Source organism: Neoarius graeffei, chromosome 5 (genome assembly GCF_027579695.1).
Source record: "Neoarius graeffei isolate fNeoGra1 chromosome 5, fNeoGra1.pri, whole genome shotgun sequence".
Taxonomy (NCBI): domain Eukaryota; kingdom Metazoa; phylum Chordata; class Actinopteri; order Siluriformes; family Ariidae; genus Neoarius; species Neoarius graeffei.
This window is the reverse complement of record NC_083573.1, coordinates 43956958-43981736: the sequence shown is the minus strand read 5'-3', so window position 1 is coordinate 43981736 and position 24779 is coordinate 43956958. Positions and strand designations below refer to the sequence as shown.

At 41.5% G+C, this 24779-nt stretch overlaps 1 protein-coding gene across 1 annotated transcript in view; it reads right to left on the bottom strand.

Moving 5' to 3' along the window:
* The window catches only part of rxrbb (retinoid x receptor, beta b), a 44138-nt gene that overhangs the window by 2197 nt on the left and 17162 nt on the right, over positions 1-24779 (bottom strand). Inside the window, exons 6-10 of the mRNA XM_060921767.1 lie at positions 24538-24667; positions 24158-24254; positions 14156-14197; positions 13778-13869; positions 12958-13063 (exon numbers count right to left, since the gene is read on the bottom strand). Of these exons, the coding sequence (XP_060777750.1) occupies positions 12958-13063; positions 13778-13869; positions 14156-14197; positions 24158-24254; positions 24538-24667 (467 nt within the window). The remainder of the gene's footprint in view (positions 1-12957; positions 13064-13777; positions 13870-14155; positions 14198-24157; positions 24255-24537; positions 24668-24779) is intronic.

Sequence of the window (24779 nt, the reverse complement as noted above, 5' to 3'; positions counted from 1 at the left end):
TACGTGTACCACCACATGGAACCCGCTCAGAAGAGCAAGGCAACGGATCTCAAAACGCTTGACCACCAGACAATAAAATCTGTTCCTTTATTACACAGGTTTTTATCCAGAGCTTATTTTTAAATTGCTTATTAAAAAATTGTGGGGGATTTTTTTACTAATACATTTTATGGAAAATACGAGAGTTTCATATAAAACTAGCTAAAACAGTTGTATTAGTCCACTAGCTTGTTGGACAACTGATAGTTTCTGTCATGTAAGTGCAGAAAGAGTTTTGAGAGCACGCTAGCAAACATCCAAAACAGAGATGAACTAGATAGAACTCGACGCCAACGGCGTCGACAGGGATGCCTCCGCCCGGTAGACTACACGCCTTATTAAAGTTGTGATTTGGGGATGGACATTTGACCTCACAGTAATCTTGACCTGGTGAAATTACTTGCATCAGCCTTGGAGATATTGTGTTCACAAGGTTTTCGGACAGACATTTGACCTCACAGTGACCTTGACCTTAGACCTTTTGATCTCAAAATCTAATCAGTTCATGTTTGTCCCAAAGCGCACAAATGGTGAAAGTTTGGTGAAATTCCTTTCATTAGCCTTTGAGATATCGCGTTCACAAGGTTTCGGGACGGACGGACGCACAGACAACCTGAAAACATAATGCCTCCTGCACCTTACGGTGGCGGAGGCATAAAAACAGGCAGTGGTCCAGTGAGGCACAGACAGGATATCAGAGGGAATACAACACTCACCGTCCAAAAACGCAAACAGGGTCACAACCAGAAAAACATCATCAACGGTGAGCTACTGCTCAATTACGTATCCCCCGGCTCTCGCTTATATAGAACGCAAGCAATCGCAGGAATAGGACACTTACTATGAATGTTGACATCAACAAATAACCCTGAAATAAAAGCAGTGTTCTCCCCAGGGATTTCAAACAGCCTCCTGGTAAACTGTCATCTTGAACTAGCATTTTGCTTCTTGAAATAGCGCCAAAATCCACCCTATACGTTTTGTAAATACATTCAGTCAGTAAACAGGAAGTCGATGTGCGACAGACCTGAAAACGGTATACATGGTATAGAACCCCAAGCTGAAGCTCGATACCAAATATCAAGCAGCTGTGATTTGTAGTTGCTGAGAACAGTGTTATAAAAATTTTGTAAATCCATGCTATATGTTTCATAATTACATTGTCAGTAAACAGGAAGCTGATATGTGACAGACCTGAAAACGGTATACACGGTATAGAACCAAGCGGCTATGATTTGTGGTTGCTGAGAAAAGGGGTGTTTCAGATGGATGGAAATACAGATGGACGGGCAGACAGAGGTACACCAGCACCCCCCCCCTCGGAGCAGGGGTATAAATACAAGGCTTTGTGAAAGTCTGTGTTACTGAGAGTCCTTATGTATACACGCTGTGATTGAGCTCTAATCAGGAACAGGCACATAGCAATTAGTCCTAATTGAGTGCATGGGCTTTGCAATCTACGGCTGCGCTTCGAGCTCCAACACATGTGGACATGACCGATGTAACCACATAATTCAATTCAAGTTTGAGATCAGGAACAGGTGCATGGTAATGAGTCGTAATGGTGCTACACGTGCCAATGTACGTGGACTTGACAGATGTAACCAGACAGCTGTTTGACATATCAAGTTTGATATTTGATCTTCACTCTACAGTAACGATGTAAAGTGAAAGCGCTGGTTCACTGCTGTCCATCAGGCACCCAGCAGCGTCACACTGTAATAAATGTCATGTTGTTGTTTCTGGCACATGGCATGCGGTGTCAAAGAATAAATATGTATTCGTAACTGTGATGCGCATCTCATTATTGATATCACTGTCGCAACACAATGCAGCAATTTACTGACGTGAAATACACAACACTACACAATTTGATGAGTCATACGCTATATTATTTCTCTAGTCACGTTGATTTTGTGCCCTTGCAAATATTTTGCTCATACACTCATCAGGAACTCCGCTTCTAGACACTGCCTAAGTATCTATATTATAGATTATGTAAATAATGTTAGTGTAGCTAACGCTGTAATATTAGTATTTTTGTGTACTATTTGTTCATATTTAATATTCAATGTTTTTGCTCATACTTATTTGCATACTTAATCTGAAAATTGTTCAATTAATCACGTCATGTGAGCACGTCATTTGGTCATGTGATGCTATGGGGAGGAGCGCGAGTTTCGTTTCTTCACATGTTCAGTGTGCTTGAGCGGTATGATGATGTATGAGAGACTGTGCAATATGGAGACAAAGACTGCTAGCCACTCCTAACCTTCGGGTTGAAGGCGTACACGGTATGTTTATTGACGTGTGTCATATTTCCTGAAGGCATTAATATTATGGGTATTAAGTGAAACATTTCATGATGGTTTTACTGATGTGTATTTGCCACCGTGTATTTCTTTCAGTTTTCACGGTGGTTTCAGCGTTTGCTCGTTGTAATAAAACACTTGAATCATCAGTCGGAGCGTGGCACTTTTATCTAACCTGAAGAAAAAAGTTGGGAGTCAGCTATAGTGAAAACGTGGGAGCCTACAGCGAGGCCGGTGAAGACGTGCAGCGAGGCCAGTGAAACAGTACACGTGCGCAGCGAGGCCAGAGAGGGAACCCCGCACCGAGCAGGACACGTAAATGCAAGCTCTGACTCGTCACAACCACAGGCCATGGCAAGATGGAAGAGACCGTCAGTGTCGCAGCTTGAAGACCTCGCACACCACCACCCACAACTACTTTGCTGCTCTGGTCGTCGTTCAAGGTGACTGTTTCGTCGGCTCCGCTTGAAGAACGGCAAGGTCGGACTCGCGCCATAACAGCGAGTGAGGACAGCGCTGCCGCTGCAGCAGGTCACCGCAAGAGGGCAACAGCGCGTCGTCTTCCGACAGTGTCGTGAGTGGATGCAAGCCGTCAGGTTTAACTTTGCATTTCTTTTATAAGAAATGAACACATATTGCAAATAGATTGTAAATTCGTGTGAAATGGCCATTATGTACAGAATATTTGTGGCCTGTGTTTAGTAAGCATTGGAGATTGTTGTATCAATCATATTGTGGTGTGGATTCACTGTACGCTTAGGTTTAATACGTGTGTAATTTCTATTTGAAATTAATATTGTAACTTTCTTGTAGCCCAAGTTCTGTGTTCGAGATTTTGACGACTTTTTATAGTGTTGTTTTAAAGTAGTTAAGAAAATGGATCAAAGCAAGGGAGATACTCTTGTACTTGAGGGAGTAATTCAGGCTCTTGAAGAACAACAAAGAGAATTACAAACTAAGTTAGAGACTAACAGATGCAACATTAACGGAACAAATGAAAGAACGCATAGCTGAAATTGATACAATTCTGCAAGCACATAGTGTAGAGAGCCAGGAACCAGATTTTCAACCTGAACAACTGAGGCGCTCAGAGACAACGAATACCAACAGAAAAGTGGCTTGACTATGTAAAGCAAGAGAGTGCAAAAAAGGAAAGAAAGTTTATGTTAATGTATGTAAACTTCAAGGCTGAGATTCAGTACATTAGGAGCAAACTTAAAGAAGAATGTGACAAGATACAACTAGACAGTATGGTGACTTCTTTGGAAGAATACGAGTCGCGCTTAAAGCAAGAATATGAGAGCTTACGTGCAATGACTACGCCTTCTCAAGACATAAGAAGGAGAATGGATAGCTGTACCTCTGTAACTAAAGAAGTAATTACACTGCTAAATATGCGTCGCTCAGAAGTGGGCAAAGAGTTTGATGCTGCTGCAGTTAAGGAATCGCTCTTACAATTACTTCAGAGGGAAGATGCTAGATCAATTTATGGGTCCACTGTATCAAGGGCAGGTGTGGTTAAGTCTACCAGGTAGTCAGGTGTCAATAAAGAAAGCTGAAGCAGCAGCACGCTTGGCATCAAAACGGGCTGAAATTAACAGAGAAAGTGAAATAGCTGCACAAGGAAAAGAGGTGCTTGCCCAGCAAGACAAATTAAGAATGCTGGAAAACCAAAGGGATCTGGAAGCTATGCAGGCTGAATATGATGTGTATGCTGAGGAGGAAATAAAACTTAATGCTGAAATAGGAGAAAATAAAGAAATAACTCTGCCTCCAAGTCAGCCCCAAACTCAGCATACCAAAGCTCCACATGCTCAGATTCCCCATGACGTATCAGTCCCTCCTCGTTCAGAAAGACAATCGGAGGAAAAATTGAATGAAGCATCACTAGTGCAAGCCTTTTTTAAAGAATCTCTGATGGTGGCCAGACTTCCTGCACCCGAGCCATCCTTGTTTACTGGTGATCCGCTAAAATTCACTGAATGGCGCACCAGCTTTAAAGCACTTATCGAAACGAGCTGCAGAGACCCAGCACATAGACTGTTTTATCTGAGAAAATACATAAGTGGGGATGCACTATCTGTGTTGGATGGAACGTTTTACAGAAGCGATGAAGAAGCATATACACAGGCTTGGGATGCCCTGAACAAGCGCTATGGCCATCCTTTCATAGTGCAAAGAGCCTTTCGAGGTAAACTTAGTAGCTGGCCCAAGATAGGACCAAAAGACCCACTAAAATTAAGAGAGTTCAGTGACTTCCTGGTCTCATGTAAAAATGCCATGCCTCACGTACAAAGTCTGAAAGTGTTGGATGATTGTAAGGAGAATCAAAAATTGCTTCAAAAGCTTCCTGACTGGGCAACAGCTCAATGGAATCGGCATGTCACCAAGACATTGGATGACAACAAGCCATATCCAAGTTTTGAAGAATTCTCAGACTTTATAGCAGAGGAGGCCCGCATCGCATGCAATCCTGTTTCCTCTCTTTACGCTCTGAAACATACAGAGGAGAAAACAAGTACAGACACAAAACGCCTCAAAGCCAGAACTCTAGTGACATCAACAAAGGTTGCTCAAGGGAAAAGTCAAGCTTCTAAGGATTCAGGTGAATCAGTAGGCTCTGCAGTTAATCCATCTGCTGCTCAACCAAAGAAACCAATAAAATGCATATGCTGTCAGCAAAATCACTTCATTTACAAATGTGAACAATTTGCTGCTTTTCCCCTTGATGAAAAGAAAACATTCGTCAAGAACAATATGTGCTTCGTTTGCCTGAGAGTTGGTCATGTTGCAAAGGATTGTTGGAAAAGGGCTACTTGTAATATTTGTCGAAAGAGCCATCCAACTCCGCTTCATGACGAACGTGCTCAAGAAGAAAAGCCTGAAGCAAGTCAACAGAAAGACAATTCCTCTACTACCTTGTGCAGTGTGAACATGGATAATGCAGACAGCACCTCAATGATTGTCCCTGTGTGGCTCTCTAGTGCTGTCAAGAACAGCCCTGAGATCTTGGTGTATGCGCTGTTGGATACACAAAGTAGCAATACATTCATTAATCAAGATGTGTGTGAAAAACTTCAAGCCCACACCGAACCAGTCAAGCTCAAGTTGTCAACAATGACTGACAGGTCAATAGTGAATTGTCACAGAGCCACTGGGTTAAAAGGTGAGAGGATACAGTTCAGAAGAATGCATTGAGCTACCACCAGCATACACTAGAGAATACATCCCGTTGGAGAAGACCAGTATTCCAACTCGGGAAACGGCCAAAGGATGGGCACACTTGCTTAGCATAGCTGAAGAGATGCCAGACTTGCTTGACTGTCCAGCTGGACTCCTGATAGGTTACGACTGCACAAGAGCTCTAAAACCAAAAGAGGTAATATCAGGAAATGAGCATGAGCAGTAAAAACGGACTTGGGGTGGAGCATAGTTGGTGCCAAAATGCCTACCACTGGTAGAGGGCCAATGGCAGGATTCTGTTATCGCATCTCTGTGAAAGAAATTCCACCTATTACACCTGCATGTGCAATTAAGGCATTAGAGGCAGACTTTCAGGATACAGACCCTACAGACGGGACAGTTTCTCAAGAAGATATCCATTTCTTGAATTTTCTCATTTAGAATTTGCATCATAATGAAAATGGACATTTGGAGATGCCACTTCCATTTAGAGAGCGCCCCCAGCTGCCTAACAACAAACATCTAGCCACAGTCAGGGTGAAACATCTAAAGGGGAAGATGGAGAAAAATCCCAAATATAAGGAGGACTATGTTAAATTCATGGTCAATGTTTTCAATGATGGTGATGCGGAGGAAGTGTGTGCAACACCAAGGGACGGAAACACATGGTACATCCCACACCATGGGGTGTATCACCCAAGAAAGCCTGAAAAGATAAGGGTTGTTTTCGATTGTTCCGCCAAATACGAAGGCACCTCGTTGAATGACCGCCTACTCACAGGGCCTGATTTAACAAATATATTGACTGGAGTGCTGTGCAGATTTCGCCAGTATCCCATTGCAATCAACTGTGACATTGAGAAAATGTTCCACCGTTTCCATGTTACTCCAGACGATCGGGATTTCATGAGGTTTCTCTGGTGGGAGAATGGGAATACCAAGAGTGAGCCCAAAGAATACCGCATGAGGGTGCACATATTTGGAGCAGTGTCATCACCAGGATGTGCCAATTACGGCATGAAATACCTCGCCACTAAGTATGAGAATGAGTACCCCCTAGCAGCAAGTTTCATCCGGAGAAATTTTTATGTGGATGACGGACTTGTCAGTCTGGATTCTGTTGAAAGAGCCAAACGACTAGTCCATGAAGCAAGAGAAGTCTGTAGTAAGGGACAACTGCGTCTGCACAAGTTTGTGTCTAATAACAGAGCTGTCTTGGAGACAATTCCAGAGAGTGAGCGTGCTGGTGCAGTGACAGATGTGGACCTAAACTATAGAGAGCTGCCAGTTCAGAGTGTGCTGGGTGTGAAGTGGAACATAGAGATGGATGTCTTCTCATTTAAATGTGGTCCAACAGGAAAGAGCAGCCACTCGACGAGGCATCTTATCCACAGTCGCTAGCATATATGATCCACTAGGATTTATTGCCCCCTATATCTTGACTGGGAAAGGAGTGTTGCAAGAAATGTGCAAACGAGGTGTAGGATGGGATGAGCCCGTCCCGCCAGAACTAAGGCCAAAGTGGGAGACATGGCTCCAAGACCTGGACAATCTTCACTCCATTCAAATACCACGGTGCGTTGTTCCCAACAATCTTGGCACGATCCAGAAAATTGAGCTGCATCATTTCTCAGATGCCAGTAATTATGGCTATGGGCAGTGCTCTTATATCAGGATCGTAGCTGCTGAACAAGTACGTTGCACATTAATAATGGCGAAAGCTAGGGTAGCACCCACGAGGATTGTCAATATTCCACGTCTTGAGCTCACTGCAGCCGTAAGCAAGATTCTCAGGGAGGAGCTTGAGCTAAATATAGATCAGGAGTACTTCTGGACTGATTCAAAGGTGGTACTGGGATACATCAAGAATGAAGCCCGATGTTTTCATGTTTTCGTAGCGAATCAAATCCAGAAAATCAGAGATGCTACTGACCCTAATCAATGGTTTTACATTGATACAAGTCAGAATCTGGCAGATCATGCCTTTAGAGGGCTTAAGGTGGCAGATCTGATGGCATCAAACTGGTTCAAAGGACCCAAGTTCTTATGGGAACAAGAAATTGTAACCAACCAAACATCCTCAGAGCTACTTATAGGCGACCCAGAGGTCAAAGTCCTGAAAACTGATGTTGTGAAAGAATATGACCTCCTGAATCGGTTGTCAAGATTTTCTGACTGGGTTACATGTCTCAATGTCATTGCACGCATTCAGAGGCTGACTCGCAGGGACAGCTCTGGGCCCATTACTGTAGAGGAGCGAAAGAAAGCTGCTCTCGTGCTGATCAAGGCAGCCCAAAGAGAAGCATTTGGGGAAGAACTTAAATGGCTTAGCCAAACATCACCACAAAAACTCAGGAAAACTCATAAGATGTATGAATTGGACCCATTTCTTGAGGATGGAGTGCTTAGGGTTGGTGGCAGGTTGAGAAGGTCGTCAGCTTCTCTGGAGTTCAAACATCCTGTGATACTCCCAAAAGAAGGTATTGTTACACAACTGATACTTGACCACTGCCATAAAAGAACACAGCACCAAGGTCGAGGACAAACACTGAATAAACTCAGAGCCAATGGATATTGGGTAATGGGTGCCAGTAAAGTTGTGGCCAAGTACATCAAGAGTTGCGTTACATGTCGAAGGGTGCGTGGCCGAACTCAAGGACAGCGCATGGCTGACCTGCCTATTGATCGAATTGAGCCATCTCCTCCATTCTCATGCACAGGCATTGACTGTTTTGGCCCCTTCTACACAAAACAAAGTAGAAAAGAATACAAAAGGTATGGGCTGTTGTTAACGTGCCTAAGCTCCAGGGCCATCCATATTGAGATGCTGGAAGATCTCACAACTGATGCATTTCTGAATGCATTGAGATGCTTCATAGCAATAAGAGGAACAGTCAGACAAATTCGATCTGACCAAGGTACGAATTTCATAGGAGCAAAGAGTGAGTTGGGAAAGTGCTTAATGGAACTGGATGAGGAAAGGATTTCAACCTATCTTGCGAGAAAGGAATGTGACTTCCTTATGAATATTCCTGAGGCCAGTCATATGGGAGGCATTTGGGAACGTCAGATATGGACAATCAGGAGCGTGATGAGTTCTGTCCTTGCTCAAGCTAAAAGAAGACTGGATGACTCCTCATTAAGAACATTCTTCTACGAGGCCATGTCCATAGTGAACAGTTGCCTGCTCACAACAAACACAATCTGTGATCCCAAAAGTGTTGAACCCTTGACACCAATCATTTACTAACTTTGAAGCCTACTATGCCCCTTCCACCTCCTGGAAAATTTGTTCAAGATGATTTATATGCCAGAAAAAGGTGGCGCAGAGTACAGTATCTCTCTGAACAATTCTGGAGCAGGTGGCGACGAGAATACTTGACCAACATCAGCCTTAGACAGCAGTGGCACGTGACAAGAAGGAATGTACAGGTTGGAGATGTAGTGATTGTTAAGGATGAGAATACTCCTAGAAATGAGTGGCCACTTGCTAAGGTTGTTGAAGCAAACGAAGATGATGGTCTTGTCCGAAAGGTCAAAGAAATTTAGGACCACAAGGTAAACGCTTACCACAACCTTCATATCTTGAGCGCCCAGTTCACAAATTAGTGGTGTTAGTTAAACATAATTCAAAATAGAATAACGTTGAAATAAAATGGAACAATTCAGTTAACTACTTTAACGAACTATTGATAAAAATTTAGTGTAAAAGTTGGGTTTGAAGTTGATAGAAAATTACAAGTTTTATTCACGTTTTGTCTAAATATGGTGAACATAAACCTTTGTAATTTTGGTGGCAGTGTAGTTAACGCTGTAATATTAGTATTTTTGTGTATTATTTGTTCATATTTAATATTCAATGTTTTTGCTCATACTTATTTGCATACTTAATCTGAAAATTGTTCAATTAATCACGTCATGTGAGCACGTCATTTGGTCATGTGATGCTATGGGGAGGAGCACGAGTTTCGTTTCTTCACATGTTCAGTGTGCTCGAGCGGTATGAGGATGTATGAGAGACTGTGCAATATGGAGACAAAGACTGCTAGCCACTCCTAACCTTCGGGTTGAAGGCGTACACGGTATGTTTATTGACGTATTTGTGTCATATTTCCTGAAGGCATTAATATTATGGGTATTAAGTGAAACATTTCATGATGGTTTTACTGATGTGTATTTGCCACCGTGTATTTCTTTCAGTTTTCACGGTGGTTTCAGCATTTGCTCGTTGTAATAAAACACTTGAATCATCAGTCGGAGCGTGGCACTTTTATCTAACCTGAAGAAAAAAGTTGGGAGTCAGCTATAGTTAGGTTCCATGTAAATGTTATGCTTAAAGAAAGATGGTGCAGCCGGAGCCATGTTATGAAACAGACTTCCACAAGTACCTTATAACAGCATTTTCCTACCAGAGAGGGCTACATCTGAACAGCTTTCATTCAACGGTTTTACGATTAAGAAATTGAAGCAGAACAAATTTTGGCAAACATTTTTATTGTTGCTCCCCCTGGATCTAAAATTGTGATGCAGGTCTAACAGAATACTGACTATTTTTTGCTTAAAGGAGAACTGGAGTCATTTTTAAACTTGCTTTATTTCGTAATTAACGTGTTCTTCAATTACGTTTTCGGTTTTAGTAACCTTTATATCATGACTCGTATTGGCAGCTAATTGCAATTAAATATTAAACTTATCAGCCTATTCGGTTTTTAGCCATGTTGAATTTAGTTCGTTTGGTCCACGGCAGGCGTCGCTTATCCGCGCGATCTTCACGAGACTTCGAAATGTGAAGTGTCAGCCAGGTGTCAGTGCCGCCATTTTGAAAACTGTTTTCCAAACGAAATATTGCACAAAAACGAGTTTAAATGACGATTACTGCCTACTTTTTTCAAACTTTCCTGATTGCTATCAAAACAAACAAAACTTCCAGCCTGATTACATCAGCATTCGAAAGAGGGCGCGTGTGTCTTTTGATAACGTTGGCGACTTTGATTTCCGCTGCAAGTTTTACTTCCATCCTACGATGTCTCACACAGTTCTCAGCGAATCTCGTTTACAGCCATTGCTTTGACATATGGACTGATATTACAGAGCATATTTCAAACACTCAGAACTTAGCTATTTTGTCACTGCTATAGTATCAAAAATGCATTCCTATATTTAATAAAATGAAATAAATAGAATTTTGATAAAAAAAATTTGCCTTCAGTTCCCCTTTAAATAGTATTGGTATTTATAGGTACAAAAGGCACAGACGTAACTGAAAAATAAATAAATAAAATAAAAATGGATTTTTGCAAATCAGACAAAAGTGTAAAGCACAGAGTGATGCAGCTCATCATGAGCACATCAGCAACAGGTTACAACAAGCAGGAAATGAGATCCATGATTGAGGAATATTGTAATAATTGTAAACATCATTACAAGAAAATGGTGATTAAAATAATTCATCTACACTAGTATGTGCGTGTTCTGTTGCTTTGGCTCTCGTTCAACAAATTTAACAGCATTTTTGAATGAACCCTAGTAACAAAAATAAGCATCTGTATCCAACAATGTGCATTTAAATACGCTAAGTGACAGATTGAAACGTAATAATATGTTAATGATATCCCTAATGGGCTTGCTCTACTGGCTGATAGTGTGTGGTCATTTATCCCAGGGGTTCTCAACGTTTCCTGCTTTACGGCCCATCTATTCATACTTGTAACGAGTCGGGGCCCATTAAAAAAAATCCCCAATTATTTTGGCTCATCTATTAGAATCTAAAAAAATCTATTGTAAAGTGTACTAATGGGATGCAACATCACTCCCCGTTACAGATGGGAGCCCAGGAATTAAATACAATAAAAAAAAGTTTTAATTGTAGGTATTGTATTTAAAACTGTATAGATGTGCCAGAAGCTAATCCATGCAAGCAGGTCATTCTCAGTCAGAAGCAGGGATGCAAACGGCGTGCCTTTTGGCGGATGCCGCCTTTTTCACGGCTGAATCGTGCAGATCTGATTTTTTTTTTTTTTTTTTTTGGGGGGGGGGGGGGGGAGGCGTTGGAGTGTCTGATTATAATTTCATCAAAGTAAATTCTGTATATAAGCAAATGCCGTTACAGTCCATGAAACATAGGAAGTATAAGTATGAGAAGAAAACAGTAAATCAGAAAGCTGCGCACATTTGCGCAGCTTTCGCGCAAACATGCGCAGCTTTCTGATTTACTGTTTTTTTCTCATACTTATACTTCCTATGTTTCATGGACTGTAACGGCATTTACTTATTTAGTAATTTTAATACAGAATTTACTTTGAAATTATAATCAGACACCCCCCCCCAAATCGGATCTGCGCAATTCAGCCGTGAAAAAGGCGGCATCCGCCAAAAGGATGCTGATCAACTTATCGTGTTCAAATAAAGTTATTCATTTATTATGAGTTGGAAAATTATCCATCCGTTGAGTTCCCCGACATCTCAAACTACCTGGTGTTGCAGACATCGTTCTACACGGGGACACAGATGAAAACCTGGAAGAGCATGGAGGGGTACAACTTTTCATATATGTGGCTGGGTTAAAGATCTGGGGATCAGGACACTAAGATAAATCCTGTATTGTTTTTGCCTGGGCTTTTTGTACGCGTCTTTGAGAAGGTTGCTAGGACGCTACAAGTTTTAGTATCGGGTGTAAACAAACCACAGCTGCTTGATTCTCAATCCTCCCTGCTCTTCTCTTCCAGGAGGCATCACAGATCCATATAATTTACTGTATTTATTTATTCTGTGCTCTCTTTCTCTGTGTGCGCGTGTTAAATGTGACAAAATAAAGGCTTGTTCTTCTTAATTTACCCACAAATATATTTGTTCCACTTGGGGGGGTTTATGGCAAACCAGCTATCAGATTTGGGACACTACGACATCCTGAACTATTTAGTATTTGGCTTCAAACTTGGAAAAAAAAAAAAATCATAATAATAATTTGCAGCCCATTACATGGCGCTTCGCAGCACAGTGGTTGAGAAACACTGATTTATCCTATAATCTATTATGCTGAGAGTAAAAATCTGGGTTGTTGTGTTTATGATGTACCTTGCAATTACTACTAAGAGTTAGGAGTTACAACTTAAGGCTACTCTGAATCCATGTTACTTGACAACCATTTTTTTTTTTAAAAAGTACTTCGTGAACTACAATGTAATGTCCATTTACTCACTTCCACTCAACTCATCCAACAGGCTGCAGGAGTGTTGCTTTTTCTACCAGCTCCAAAGCCTTTTTACAAATAATTTTTTTACACCTGTCATTTGTTCTTTTTTAAAAACCTGCTTCTGCATGTGCCAGCAGGTTTTTGTAACATCAGCTTGAAGCTTGGCATGAAGTAATGGTAGCTTGCTGCAAAAAAATTGCAAACAGAATTGTTGAGAAAGAAGAAGCATACCTCCCTTGCTGCTCAGGGTATTTCTGCCTGCAATAGGCCTCTAAGGATGCATACACTCTCTCTCGCAGGAGTTCCACCTCACTCGTGTTGCTCAGGCCTTTGGCATCTAAACGACATCGAGGAAAAAGATTACAAGCGTCAAAGCTGGACACTTTCTGGTGAAAAACAAATGCCATTTTGCACCACTGCATAAATACATTTAAAATTTCTTCACTTTTGATTTATGCTTTTGAATGAAACTTGGTTTAAAAATTCCAAGGTAATCATAAGGGCAGTTTTGTCATCAGCCAATACTGTGAAACATTTACAGTACAGAGCAGGTTGAGATGATCAAGGTAATATTTTGCATACGAGATATGTGAAAATGGTGCATATGGTACAGATCAGACAAAACAGCTACTAGGAGTCCAGAACTGCCTTAATGGAAGTATTTGCAATCTAAAAGGTTTAAGATTTGCAGGAAATTTGCATTATGCACTTCATATGGCGGCACAGATACTGTATATGAAAAATTATTATACATACAGGACACTTTTTCAGTGGAATAAAAACGTGTTCTGTTCCCTTCTAGTGGGTTCCATTCATTTGGTTTGACAGCATGCAACATTGTTAGCATATCGCTTATCCTACGTGTATTACATCACTCTACCTCATGGAGAATGAGCGTGGAATATGGTTTACGATATTGCATGGTTGTCAAGACAACATGAGGTCACACGTCGGAGATGTAAAACTTCCACACTAGTGAGCGACTGTGACAATTTGTAAACAAACATGGCCGCCAGGTTTGCTTCGTTAAATAAAGCTCTGATAACTGCACCTGGGTTAAAGAGGATGATGGCTCGCAGACATCCAAGCTCAGTCTTGTCCATCTGCATATCTCGCATCTTATTTACCAACTCAGTGAGCACTCTACAAGAAGAGAAGAGCAGGAATAACGACAGAGGAAGGAACAATAATAAGTCAGAACTGCACATCCCAATTCCCAGTCCAGCAGACACTGTACTTTGAGCTTTCACTGTTTTAACTACAATACACGAATAAAAAGATGCTGAGCTTATGAAAATATTGCAATTGATTGCTAATTAGCAGGACACATTGGTAACTCACTGAATTACAACTTACAAATCATTAGTACTGTTCAATCAACTTTAGTCAGAAGTAAAAGTAGTAGTCATCAGATACTCCTTTCAAATACCTGTCAAATATGGCCCCCACCTCAGGACTGCGTGCACTTTCCCTGTGGAGATATAAACCAGTGTAAAGAGGAATTAGAAGTGGCTCTCTCTCCTTGTGAATCTTTACAACACATCAATAACACACTTCAGTAAACAAGCTTATGTTTAAAGCAGCCAGTGACTCACTATTATCTAGACTGTAATATATAAATAAAAACACACCTCAAACAATTAGAATACCATGGATAAGTTTAATATTTTCCATCAGTTATTTAAGAAAGTGAAAATATATTCTAGACTCATTACATGTAAACTAAAATGTTTCAAGCATTTTTCTATTTTAATTTTGATAATTATTGCATACAGTGCAAAAAAAATTGAGTATTTCATGTTGAGTAAAACAGTATAAATAGCGTGCATCTCGGTCTAGTTCAACACATGCAACCACAATCATGGGGAAGACTGCTGATTTGACAGTTGTCCAGAAGACGATCATCGACACCCTCCACAAGGAGGGTAAGCCACAGCAGGTCACTACTAAAAAGGCTGGCTGGAAAAAGTGCACAAGTAACAGAGATGACCTCAGCCTTGAGAGGATGGTCAAGAAAGTCAATTCAAGAACTTGGGAGAGCTTCCCAAGGAGGCTGGAGTCAGTGCATCAAGAGCCACCACGCACAGATGTCTTCAGGAAAGGGGCTACAATAGTCTCATTCCTAATATCAAGCCACTCCTGAACCAGAGACAATGTCAGAAGCGTCTTACCTGGGCTAAGGAGAGAAAGAACTGAACTGTTACTCAGTGGTCCAAAGTCCTCTTTTCAGATGAACATAAATTTTGCATTTCATTTGGAAATCAAGGTCCTAGAGTCTGGAGGAAGAGTGGAGAGGCACAGAATCCAAGGTGTTTGAAGTCCAGTGTGGAGTTTCCGCAGTCTGTGATGATTTGGGCTGCCATGTCATCTGCTGGTGTTGGTCCACTGTGTTTCATCAAGTCCAAAGTCAATGCAGCCATCTACCAGGAGATTTTAGAGCACTTCATGCTTCCATCTGCTGATAAGCTTTATGGAGATGCTGATTTCCTTTTCCAGCACGACTTAGCACCTGCCCAAAGTGCCAAAACTACCACCACATGGTTTCCTGACTATGATATTAGCACGCTTGATTAGCCAGCCAACTTGTCTGACCTGAACCCCAGAGAGAATCTATAGGGTATTGTCAAGAAGGTGAGAAACACCCGACCCAAAAATACAGATGAACTGGAAGCCGCCATCAAAGCAACCTGGACTTCAATAAAACCTCAGTAGTGCCACAAGCTGATTGCCTCCATGCCACACCACATTGATGCAGAAATTTATGGTAAAGGAGTCCCAACCAAGTATTGAGTGTATAAACAAACCATACTTTTCAGAAGTTGGACATTTCTGTATTGCAAATCCTTTTTTGATTGATCTTGGGAAATATTCTAATCATTTGAGATACTGGATTTCTGATGTTCATGAGCTACAAGTCATAGCTAAAATGAAAACAAAAAAGGTTTGAAATATTCCACTTTCCATGTAATGAATACAGCATATGAAAGCTTACCTTTTTGGAATTAAATTACACACACAAACAAAAAAAATGTTCTTCATGATATTCAAATTGTTTGAGATGCACCATTATATTTTGGCACTGCCTAAAAGCGGACCTCCTGATGAGTGTATGAAGAAAATATTTGGAACAGCACAAACTCAACCACGATAGAACAATACACTGAGTGCAGAATTATTAGGCAAGTGAGTATTTTGACCACAACATCCTTTTAATGCATGTTGTCCCACTCCAAGCTGTTTAGGCTTGAAAGCCTACTACCAATTAAGTATATCAGGTGCTGTGCATCTGTGTAATGAGAGGGGGTGTGGTCTAATGACATCAACACCCTATATCAGGTGTGCATAATTATTAGGCAACCTCTTTTCCTCTGGCAAAATGGGTCAGAAGAGAGATCTGACAGACTTTGAAAAGTCTAAAATTGAGAGATGTCTTGCAGACGGAGGCAGCACTCTTGAAATTGCGAAGATGTTGAAACGTGATCACCGAACAATCAAGCGTTTCATTGCAAATAGTCAACAGGGTCGAAAGAAGCGTGTGGAAAAAAAAGGCGCAAAATAACTGCACATGATCTGCGGAAAATCAAGCGTGAAGCTAACAAGCAGCCATTAGCATCCAGTTCTGCCATATTCCAGAGTTGTGACATTCCTGGAGTGTCAAAGAGTACAAGGTGTGCAATACTGAGGGACATGGCCAAGGTAAGGAAGGCTGAAAAACAACCACCACTGAGTAAGGCACACAAGATAAAACGTCAAGACTGGGCCAAGAAATATCTTAAGACTGATTTTTCTAAGGTGCTGTGGTCTGATGAGATGAGAGTGACTCTTGATGGGCCAGATGGATGGGCCCGTGGCTGGATCAGTAATGGGCACAGAGCTCCACTCCGACGCCAGCAAGGTGGAGGTGGAGTACTGCTATGGGCTGGTATCATCAAAGACGAGCTTGTGGGACCTTTTCGAGTTGAGGATGGACTCAAACTCAACTCCCAGACCTACTGCCAGTTCCTGGAAGAAACCTTCTTCAAGCAGTGGTATAGGAAAAAGTCAGCATCTTTCAAGAAGAACATGATTTTCATGCAGGATAACGCTCCATCTCATGCGTCCAAATACTCCACTGCGTGGCTAGCCAGTAAAGGTCTGAAAGGTGAAAAAAATAATGACATGGCCCCCTTGTTCACCTGACCTAAACCCCATAGAGAACCTGTGGTCCATTATAAAACGTGAGGTCTACAAAGAGGGAAAACAGTACACCTCTCTGAACAGCGTCTGGGAGGCCGTGGTTGCTGCTGCACATAATGTTGGTCGTGAACAGATAAAGAAATTGACAGAATCTATGGATGGAAGGCTTTTGAGTGTCCTCATGAAGAAGGGTGGCTATATTGGTCACTGATTTGTTTTGTGTTTGAATGTCAGATATGTTTATTTGCAAATCTGGAGTTGTCATATCGGTGTACCTGGTGAAAATAAATAAGTGAAATGGCTACATATTTGGTTTTTATTAAGTTGCCTAATAATTCTGCACAGTGAAAGTTACCTGAACACATACATATTCTCCTAAAATGGCCAAAACTAAAAACGCCCCACTCTAACTTCCATACATATTCAGCTTTATGAGTCTTTTTGGTTGATTGAGAACATAGTTGTTGTTCAATAATAAAACTAATCCTCAAAAATACAACTTGCCTAATAATTCTGCACTCAGTGTACTATAGCATATGAACCATTGAATTGTGTAGTGTCGTGTATTTCACATCAGTAAATTGCTGCATTGTGTTGCAACAGTAACGCCAATAATGAGATACTCATCGCAGTTACGAATACATATTTATTCCTTTCTTTGACACCTCATGCAATGTGCCAGAAACAACACCATGACATTTATTACGGTGTGACGCTACTGGGTGCCTGGTGGACAGCAGTGAACCAGCGCCTTCACTTTACATCGTTACTGTATAGTTAAGATCAAATATATCAAACTTGATATGTCAAACAGCTGTCTGATTACATCTGTCAAGTCCACGTACATTGGCACATGTAGCACCATTATGACTCATTACCATGCACCTGTTCCTGATTAGAGTGCAATCACAGCGCATACTTATAAGAACTCTCAGTAACACACAGACTACAAAATATACGCTCTGTACCCTGTGTCTGGCATTACCAAGCCTTGTATTTTGTATCACTTTTCTGGTTTTGAGCCCGTTTGTGTTTTTGGACTGTGAGTATGACCTCTGATATCCTGCCTGTGATTCACTCAACCACTGCCTGTGTCTATGTTTTGGATCTGTTTGCTAGCATGCCTTCAATAAAACTCTTCCTGCACTTATATCTGTCTATCGCCCTTACAGGACAAATGGTCAACTGTCCAACAAGTTAGTGGACTAAACACTTTTAACTAGTTTTATATGAAACTGTCATGAATATTTTCTGTAAAATGTGTTCGGAAATAATCCCACATTTTTTTTTTAAATTAACATTAAGCACTGGATAAAAACCCATCTCTCTTATATAAATAAAGATACAATTTTCGTTGTCTGGCGATCAAGTATTTATATATGTTACCTTATACTTACGATCAGGTTTGCTGTGGTGGTACACATTTGTACGTACGGATGTCGTACGCTTGCAAAGCCATCAAAAATCAGGTCAATGTATTACCATATGTTAAGTATGGAGCACCACTTCGTGCACGGGGAGCGCCGTTAATACACATTTGTTGCGCGTGATAATAAATATCAGAATGGAAAAAAAATACTTCCTTTGAGGAGTGTAAACAAGACAGAGAGAAATGCGAGGGGTGAGAGAAAGAGGGTGAGGGAGAAATGTATAGCGCAAAGTAATTATATTTCGAAATAATATTTTTAAGGTCATTATGAAAAGCTGCATGTAGTATCAGACTTTACTGATACACGCTAAAGACCTACTAAATGTTCCAATTACAGAGTTTTGGAATCAGCCTGATGTTCAAATCACAAATGCTGTATTTTCAATAACACACATTATTAACATTACTGTCTTCAAGTTTTATGAGGAGAAACAAACCCAATAACGTCATGTGTGAACTGCCTGCAGAGGAGTTTTACCAGTCAGAAGCAGCCAACAGTGCGATGTGTGCTGTGTATGTGACAACACAACCACAAAAACTAGCCAGCTTGCACAGGAAGTCCGAGTGCTATCCACATCTGGCCCGAGTTCTGCTGACTAGCAATACTGTCAACCGTGTGAGATTCGGCACAAACGCAGCACCAGATCAAGAGTTTTAGTAAATCATAGGCTGGGGAAATTTTATTTGGATCCTACTGTGAACTTAAGCTACATGCTGGCTGTACACTACAAGCAATGAATAAACTAAATGTAAAAGAAACACTGCTGAAATGCAGCTTTAATCATCCTTGTATATGTAAACTTTTAAATAAGGGTCAACCAATTATCAGCTAGACAGATTATCCAGATCGTTTTTGTCTATCCAACTGTCGAAAAAATAATTTAATTTAAAAATGCCCTTCTTCAGCTCTGATGCAGCTTCCTCTCTCTGTCTGCAGTCACCACTCTGGTCTCAAGCAATGTCCCGCCCACAGCACTATCTGAATGGTTACATGTTATGAGTAACAGCCCATCAACACTAGCCCTTTTTAAACAGATATTCTGTATTATTCTATCCACAGTGACTGGATATGAGCAATCACGCATTCTGATTGGCTACTCTACTACTAGGATATCAGCTCATATACCATGAGCAGAGAAAAACAAAATAGCAGAGCGTGTTGCTGAACCAACCAAGGACAAAATAAAAACTCTATTCTAAAACAATATATGGCATAAAAGTATTTGATAGGAAGAATGTATCATTTTATTTTTCAAGAATTATTATTGTAGCATTTTTCACAAACCGCTACCGTCATTTCACTGGTTTGTTTACATTTTCAGTGAAAATGATTTTGTTGGACGTTTTGTCTAAAGTTTTTATTTAACAAATTTGCAAAAAAAAAAGCGCCGTTTCTCAAAATCCAGTGAACGTGGATAGAATAAAATAGTTATTCCACTCAATCTCATCGTACATGGCTTATAGGCAACTTGGCACTACACGCCTCATCGGCTATCAGCTCATGCACGATTCGATTTTGTGGAATAACTTAAAATATTGGTGTAAATAAGACACCTCAATATGTCAGCTTTAGGAACTTGCACTGAACTAGCCAGCTTGAAGCCGCCCCAGTGGGTTTTTTCACGTTGCAAGCCCGTGTTCCGCAACCAGAGTCGTGACGTGTCACAATGGAGCATCGGGGTCTAGGGCAACGGCTCGACGCATCGGAAATATGAAAACGCCGTGTTTCCCCACGTTGCTTTCAAAACAACGGCAGGTGAACTGAGTACTGAGGTGCTTTTGTTAGCTGTGAACATTTATACCACTCTTCAAAACACAAGCAAAGTTGCTGAGTATCATATGCAACATGTAAATCACATCCAATAAATAATTCATGTTTAAGGGAAGGGGCGGCACGGTGGTGTAGTGGTTAGCGCTGTCGCCTCACAGCAAGAAGGTCCGGGTTCAAGCCCTGTGGCCGGCGAGGGCCTTTCTGTGTGGAGTTTGCATGTTCTCCCCGTGTCCGCGTGGGTTTCCTCCGGGTGCTCCGGTTTCCCCCACAGTCCAAAGACATGCAGGTTAGGTTAACTGGTGACTCTAAATTGAGCGTAGGTGTGAATGTGAGTGTGAATGGTTGTCTGTGTCTATGTGTCAGCCCTGTGATGACCTGGCGACTTGTCCAGGGTGTACCCCGCCTTTCGCCCGTAGTCAGCTGGGATAGGCTCCAGCTTGCCTGCGACCCTGTAGAACAGGATAAAGTGGCTACAGATAATATATATATATATATATATATATATATATATATATATATATATATATATATATATTTATTTTTATTTTTTTTCTTTCCCCCCATAAAATGTGGTGTGTGTGTGTGTGTGTGTGTGTAGGGGGGGGGGGGGGGGGGGGGTCATAGAAAAACTGCACTCGCAAACACACAGAGAGAGAAAGAAAGAAAATGAGAAAGAGAGGAGTGGAGAGACTTGTGCAAGCAACTTGTGTGTGCGATCAGTAATGTGTTGAGGAGAAAGTGAAGAGAAGTAGGAAGTAATTTGAGGCAGAAAGGCGAGTGGACCGTAGACGCTGCAGATGGAGACGTTTGAATTTGTGCTGGTCTCGGAAAGAAGACCCATCAAAAAGTTCATATCCCTGTGCTGCCGGTCCCTTTTACACAGACGCTGATTATGGGTTTGTTGCTACCAATCGTCCTGGCTCAGAGGCAGAACAACAGACCCCTCATTCCACAATCGGAAGTTTTATACAGAAAGCGAGGCGGAATAAAGGCATAAGACTACCACCTTGAATAGGCTGTGTAAGAGGGACTACCAAAGGCTACTGTGCCACGAACCGACACAGAGGAACACATGCAGACAGGAACAGCTCCGGTGAGCGAGCAGAGCTGTGTTTCAAAGGTATGTCAGCAGATATTATCGATGCAAAAACACCACAATCATATTGCAGTGATATACAGTTCAATACAATGAGAAAACAGAGTTTATTGATGTAGCGATAGCTCCATCTCTGAATAACATTAGTGCCAGTGCAAATAGAACTTATTTTAGCTACCCCAATGCAAATGTAATGCTACTCACCTGTATGAGTTGGTGTTTTTACATGTTGCAGCAAAACGATGGTCATAATAAATGTAAGCTAAAGTTAAGTCTTGTGGAGTGAACTCAAAACGCCACAGTGAAACGTCAACAAAATCTGTTGATCCATAATTTAAATTGGCGGCACGGTGGTGTAGTGGTTAGCACTGTCGCCTCACAGCAAGAAGATTCTGGGTTCAAGCCCAGTGGCCGGTGAGGGCCTTTCTGTATGGAGTTTGCATGTTCTCCCCATGTCTGCGTGGGTTTCCTCCGGGTGCTCCGGTTTCCCCCACAGTCCAAAGACATGCAGGTTAGGTTAATATGGGACGGCCTTGGGCTGAGGTGCCCTTAACTGAGGCACCTAACTCCTAACTGCTCCCCAGGCGCTGTTAACATGGCTGCCCACTACTCTGGGTATGTGTGCGTGCGCACACGTGTGTGTTCACTGCTTCAGATGGGTTAAATGCAGAGAGGAATTTCACAAGTGTGCGATGAATAAAGCTGTTGTTCTTCTTAGCCAGCTGATAAGCAAAACCAGAGTGCTCAGAGAGTACAATATCCTCCGCTGGCAACTATGCCGTAACTCTGGTAAAATGCGACTGAATTGAACGAAATTGCAATATGCATATTACCGTCATATAACGAGGCCTTTTGCCAAGCTTTGAGAAATTCGTCCGAAAATTGTGAGAGGAGTTGATGTCAGAAGGCAAGCACACCTTCATGAAATTGTCAAAGTATAAGGTTGTTAATGAAGGGGCACAACTCTGGTAAAATGTGATCCAATTTAACATCATAATAATAATAATCATCGGACTAATGACATATAATAAAGGCCTTTTACCAAGTTTGGTGAAATTCCTCCAAAAATTGTGAGAGGAGTTGATTTCAGAAGGACAACACACTCATGAAATTGTCAAAGTATAATTTTGTTAATCAAATCAAGGGCTGTAAAATGTAACCCAATTTAACGAAATTACAATATGTGCATTATCGACATAAAGAATCCTGCCAAGGTTGGTGAAATTCCTCCAAAAATTGAGAGAGGAGTTGATTTCAGGAAGTGAGCACCCTGCCCGGGATGGACAGACAGATGCATAAAAGAACCAGCAGGGGATAAATATTAATAGTCTATAACATTATTTCTTGCATGCCACTTACTGGAGTCAGTCATACCAACAACTACTAGTAACTTTACATAAGTGTGTCTCTGAAGCGGTCTCAGACTGTTTCTTGTAGAGAGGCGCAGGACATTATTGTTAGAAACTTTAGGCATAATGAAACATTTCAGGCCCGTGTTAATCCGTACATGGACTGTACAGATGATGTACAGCTGCTACAGGTGAATAGTCAATTCTACTGCTACTGTACAAATTCAGCTACAGTCGTTATTAGTAATGAAGCAGCTTACTGCTTAAACACCTGCTTACAGGCATTTCAACGCAGTTTTGTATTGGAGTTTGTGTTATTCTAAATTTTGACCCCAAGATTTTCACTTTACTGTAACTGCTTACCGGTTCCAAATATCAGTGGTCAATAATCAGTATCAGCCCTGGGGGGGGGGGGGGGGGGGGGGGGGGGGGGGGGACACCACATAACAATATTAGGATATCAGGCGACCATTAGTTTTAACTATCCTCTTATAGCAGGTCCTTTTAGGAATCTTCACACAGCTGAGGTGCATGTTTCTGCAGATACTAATACCCCTTTTCCACCAAATCAGTTCCAGGGCTGGTTCGGAGCCAGTGCTGGTTCACAACTCGTTCAACTTGCGAGCCAGCTGAGAACCAGTTTGCTTTTCCATCGCTCGCGGTGCCACGTCATTACGTCGCTGTATACGTCATTACGTCGCTACGTTTGCTTAAACCTTGGCGCGAATATCGAAGCAAAAACAACACGGAAGAAGCAGCAGCAGCAACAACAATAATAATAATAATAATAATAATAATAATGGATGACTTCGTGTTTGTACAGCTGCGGCTTCTCGCCGCTTAAAAATGGCGATCTTTCGCGGTCTTGTTATTGTTGTTGGTCTTAACAACTCCGCCCCCCCGCTGACGTAAGCGGTTCTTTCCTCTGGCCCAGCAGAGAGTTGGTGCTAGCCTGGAACCGGTTTTTCTGGCCCCAGAGCCAGTTCTTTGTCAGTGGAAACAGAAAACCCGGTTCCAAACTAAGCACTGGCCCCGAACCAGCCCTGGAACTGCTTTGGTGGAAAAGGGGCATAAGAGAAGAGCTGACATCATGACAAATACAGAAACCCCCCAAAAAAAACAAAGGAACGATGATGGTGACAAAAGTGGCAATAAAAATGGAGTAAATGGGAGATGCGACTATGATTTTAGCTCATTTTGCAACAAAAAGCACAGAGAAGGAGGTGCACAAACCATTGTGTTGTTCAAAAGAAGTGCGTTTACATCAAACTGCAAATGTTGTTTCTTACATCAAGATGTTTTCCTCTGATAATTATTCATCCATTCTTAATTTAAGACAGTTTTTTGTCCTCACATCTAGATTTAACGGTCAACACTATCACTGTTCAGATAAACATGCTTCACTTCATCTGATTCTTGTCGTGTAGGAAGAGAAGTTTGTCGTTCTTTTATGCAGATGAACAGCACCTGAAATACCAGAACTAATGCCCGGAGATTCATTTATCGAAATTGGTCAGTAAAATTTGAAATACTGATCATTTCAATGCATTAAAACAGCTTTATAGCTAAACTATGAAACAACGGAATAAGTAGCTGAAGTGAAGTGTCACCTGTCTCTGAGCACGTGCAAGCCTGTAGTCAGCAGAAGTCCATCCTCCACCCCGATAGAGCGGTGAGAAAGTGAGGCAATAAGCAGTTCATTCCATCCTGAAACACACATGCAACAGGGAAGAAAAGTCCATTTATTTCTACAATGATTTGTACACATCAATGGCAGGGTTTCTATTCTAACAAAAATAGCATTTTCTCACTCGAATCAAGTTTAATTTAAAAATTAAATAGGATCATTGTTGGTGGCCTGATTATTTACAGACAAGCACATCCTACCTCCTTGAGTACGTAAGTGGCCTGGCTTACAAGTTAACACGTGAAAATATGTACTGTATTTGCAGGAGAGTAGTCTGTATAAGTAGAAAGTGAGCACCTCTACCTGCACGTAGCAGAATGACCTGGTCATCCAGAGGCAGCTCAGAGAAATGTGGGATGCGCTTGGCCCACTCCACCAGGCCAAACAGCTGTTTATCTGCTGCCTGGCAGATGTTAGTTACTGGGTCGATGGCCTAAAGGACAGGAAGGGGGAACAAGTTAATGGATGGTTTTCCTGAGAACCTTTATACTGTGGTGATACGAAAAGGGATAATCATCATGAAGAACTCATGGAAATTCAGGTCC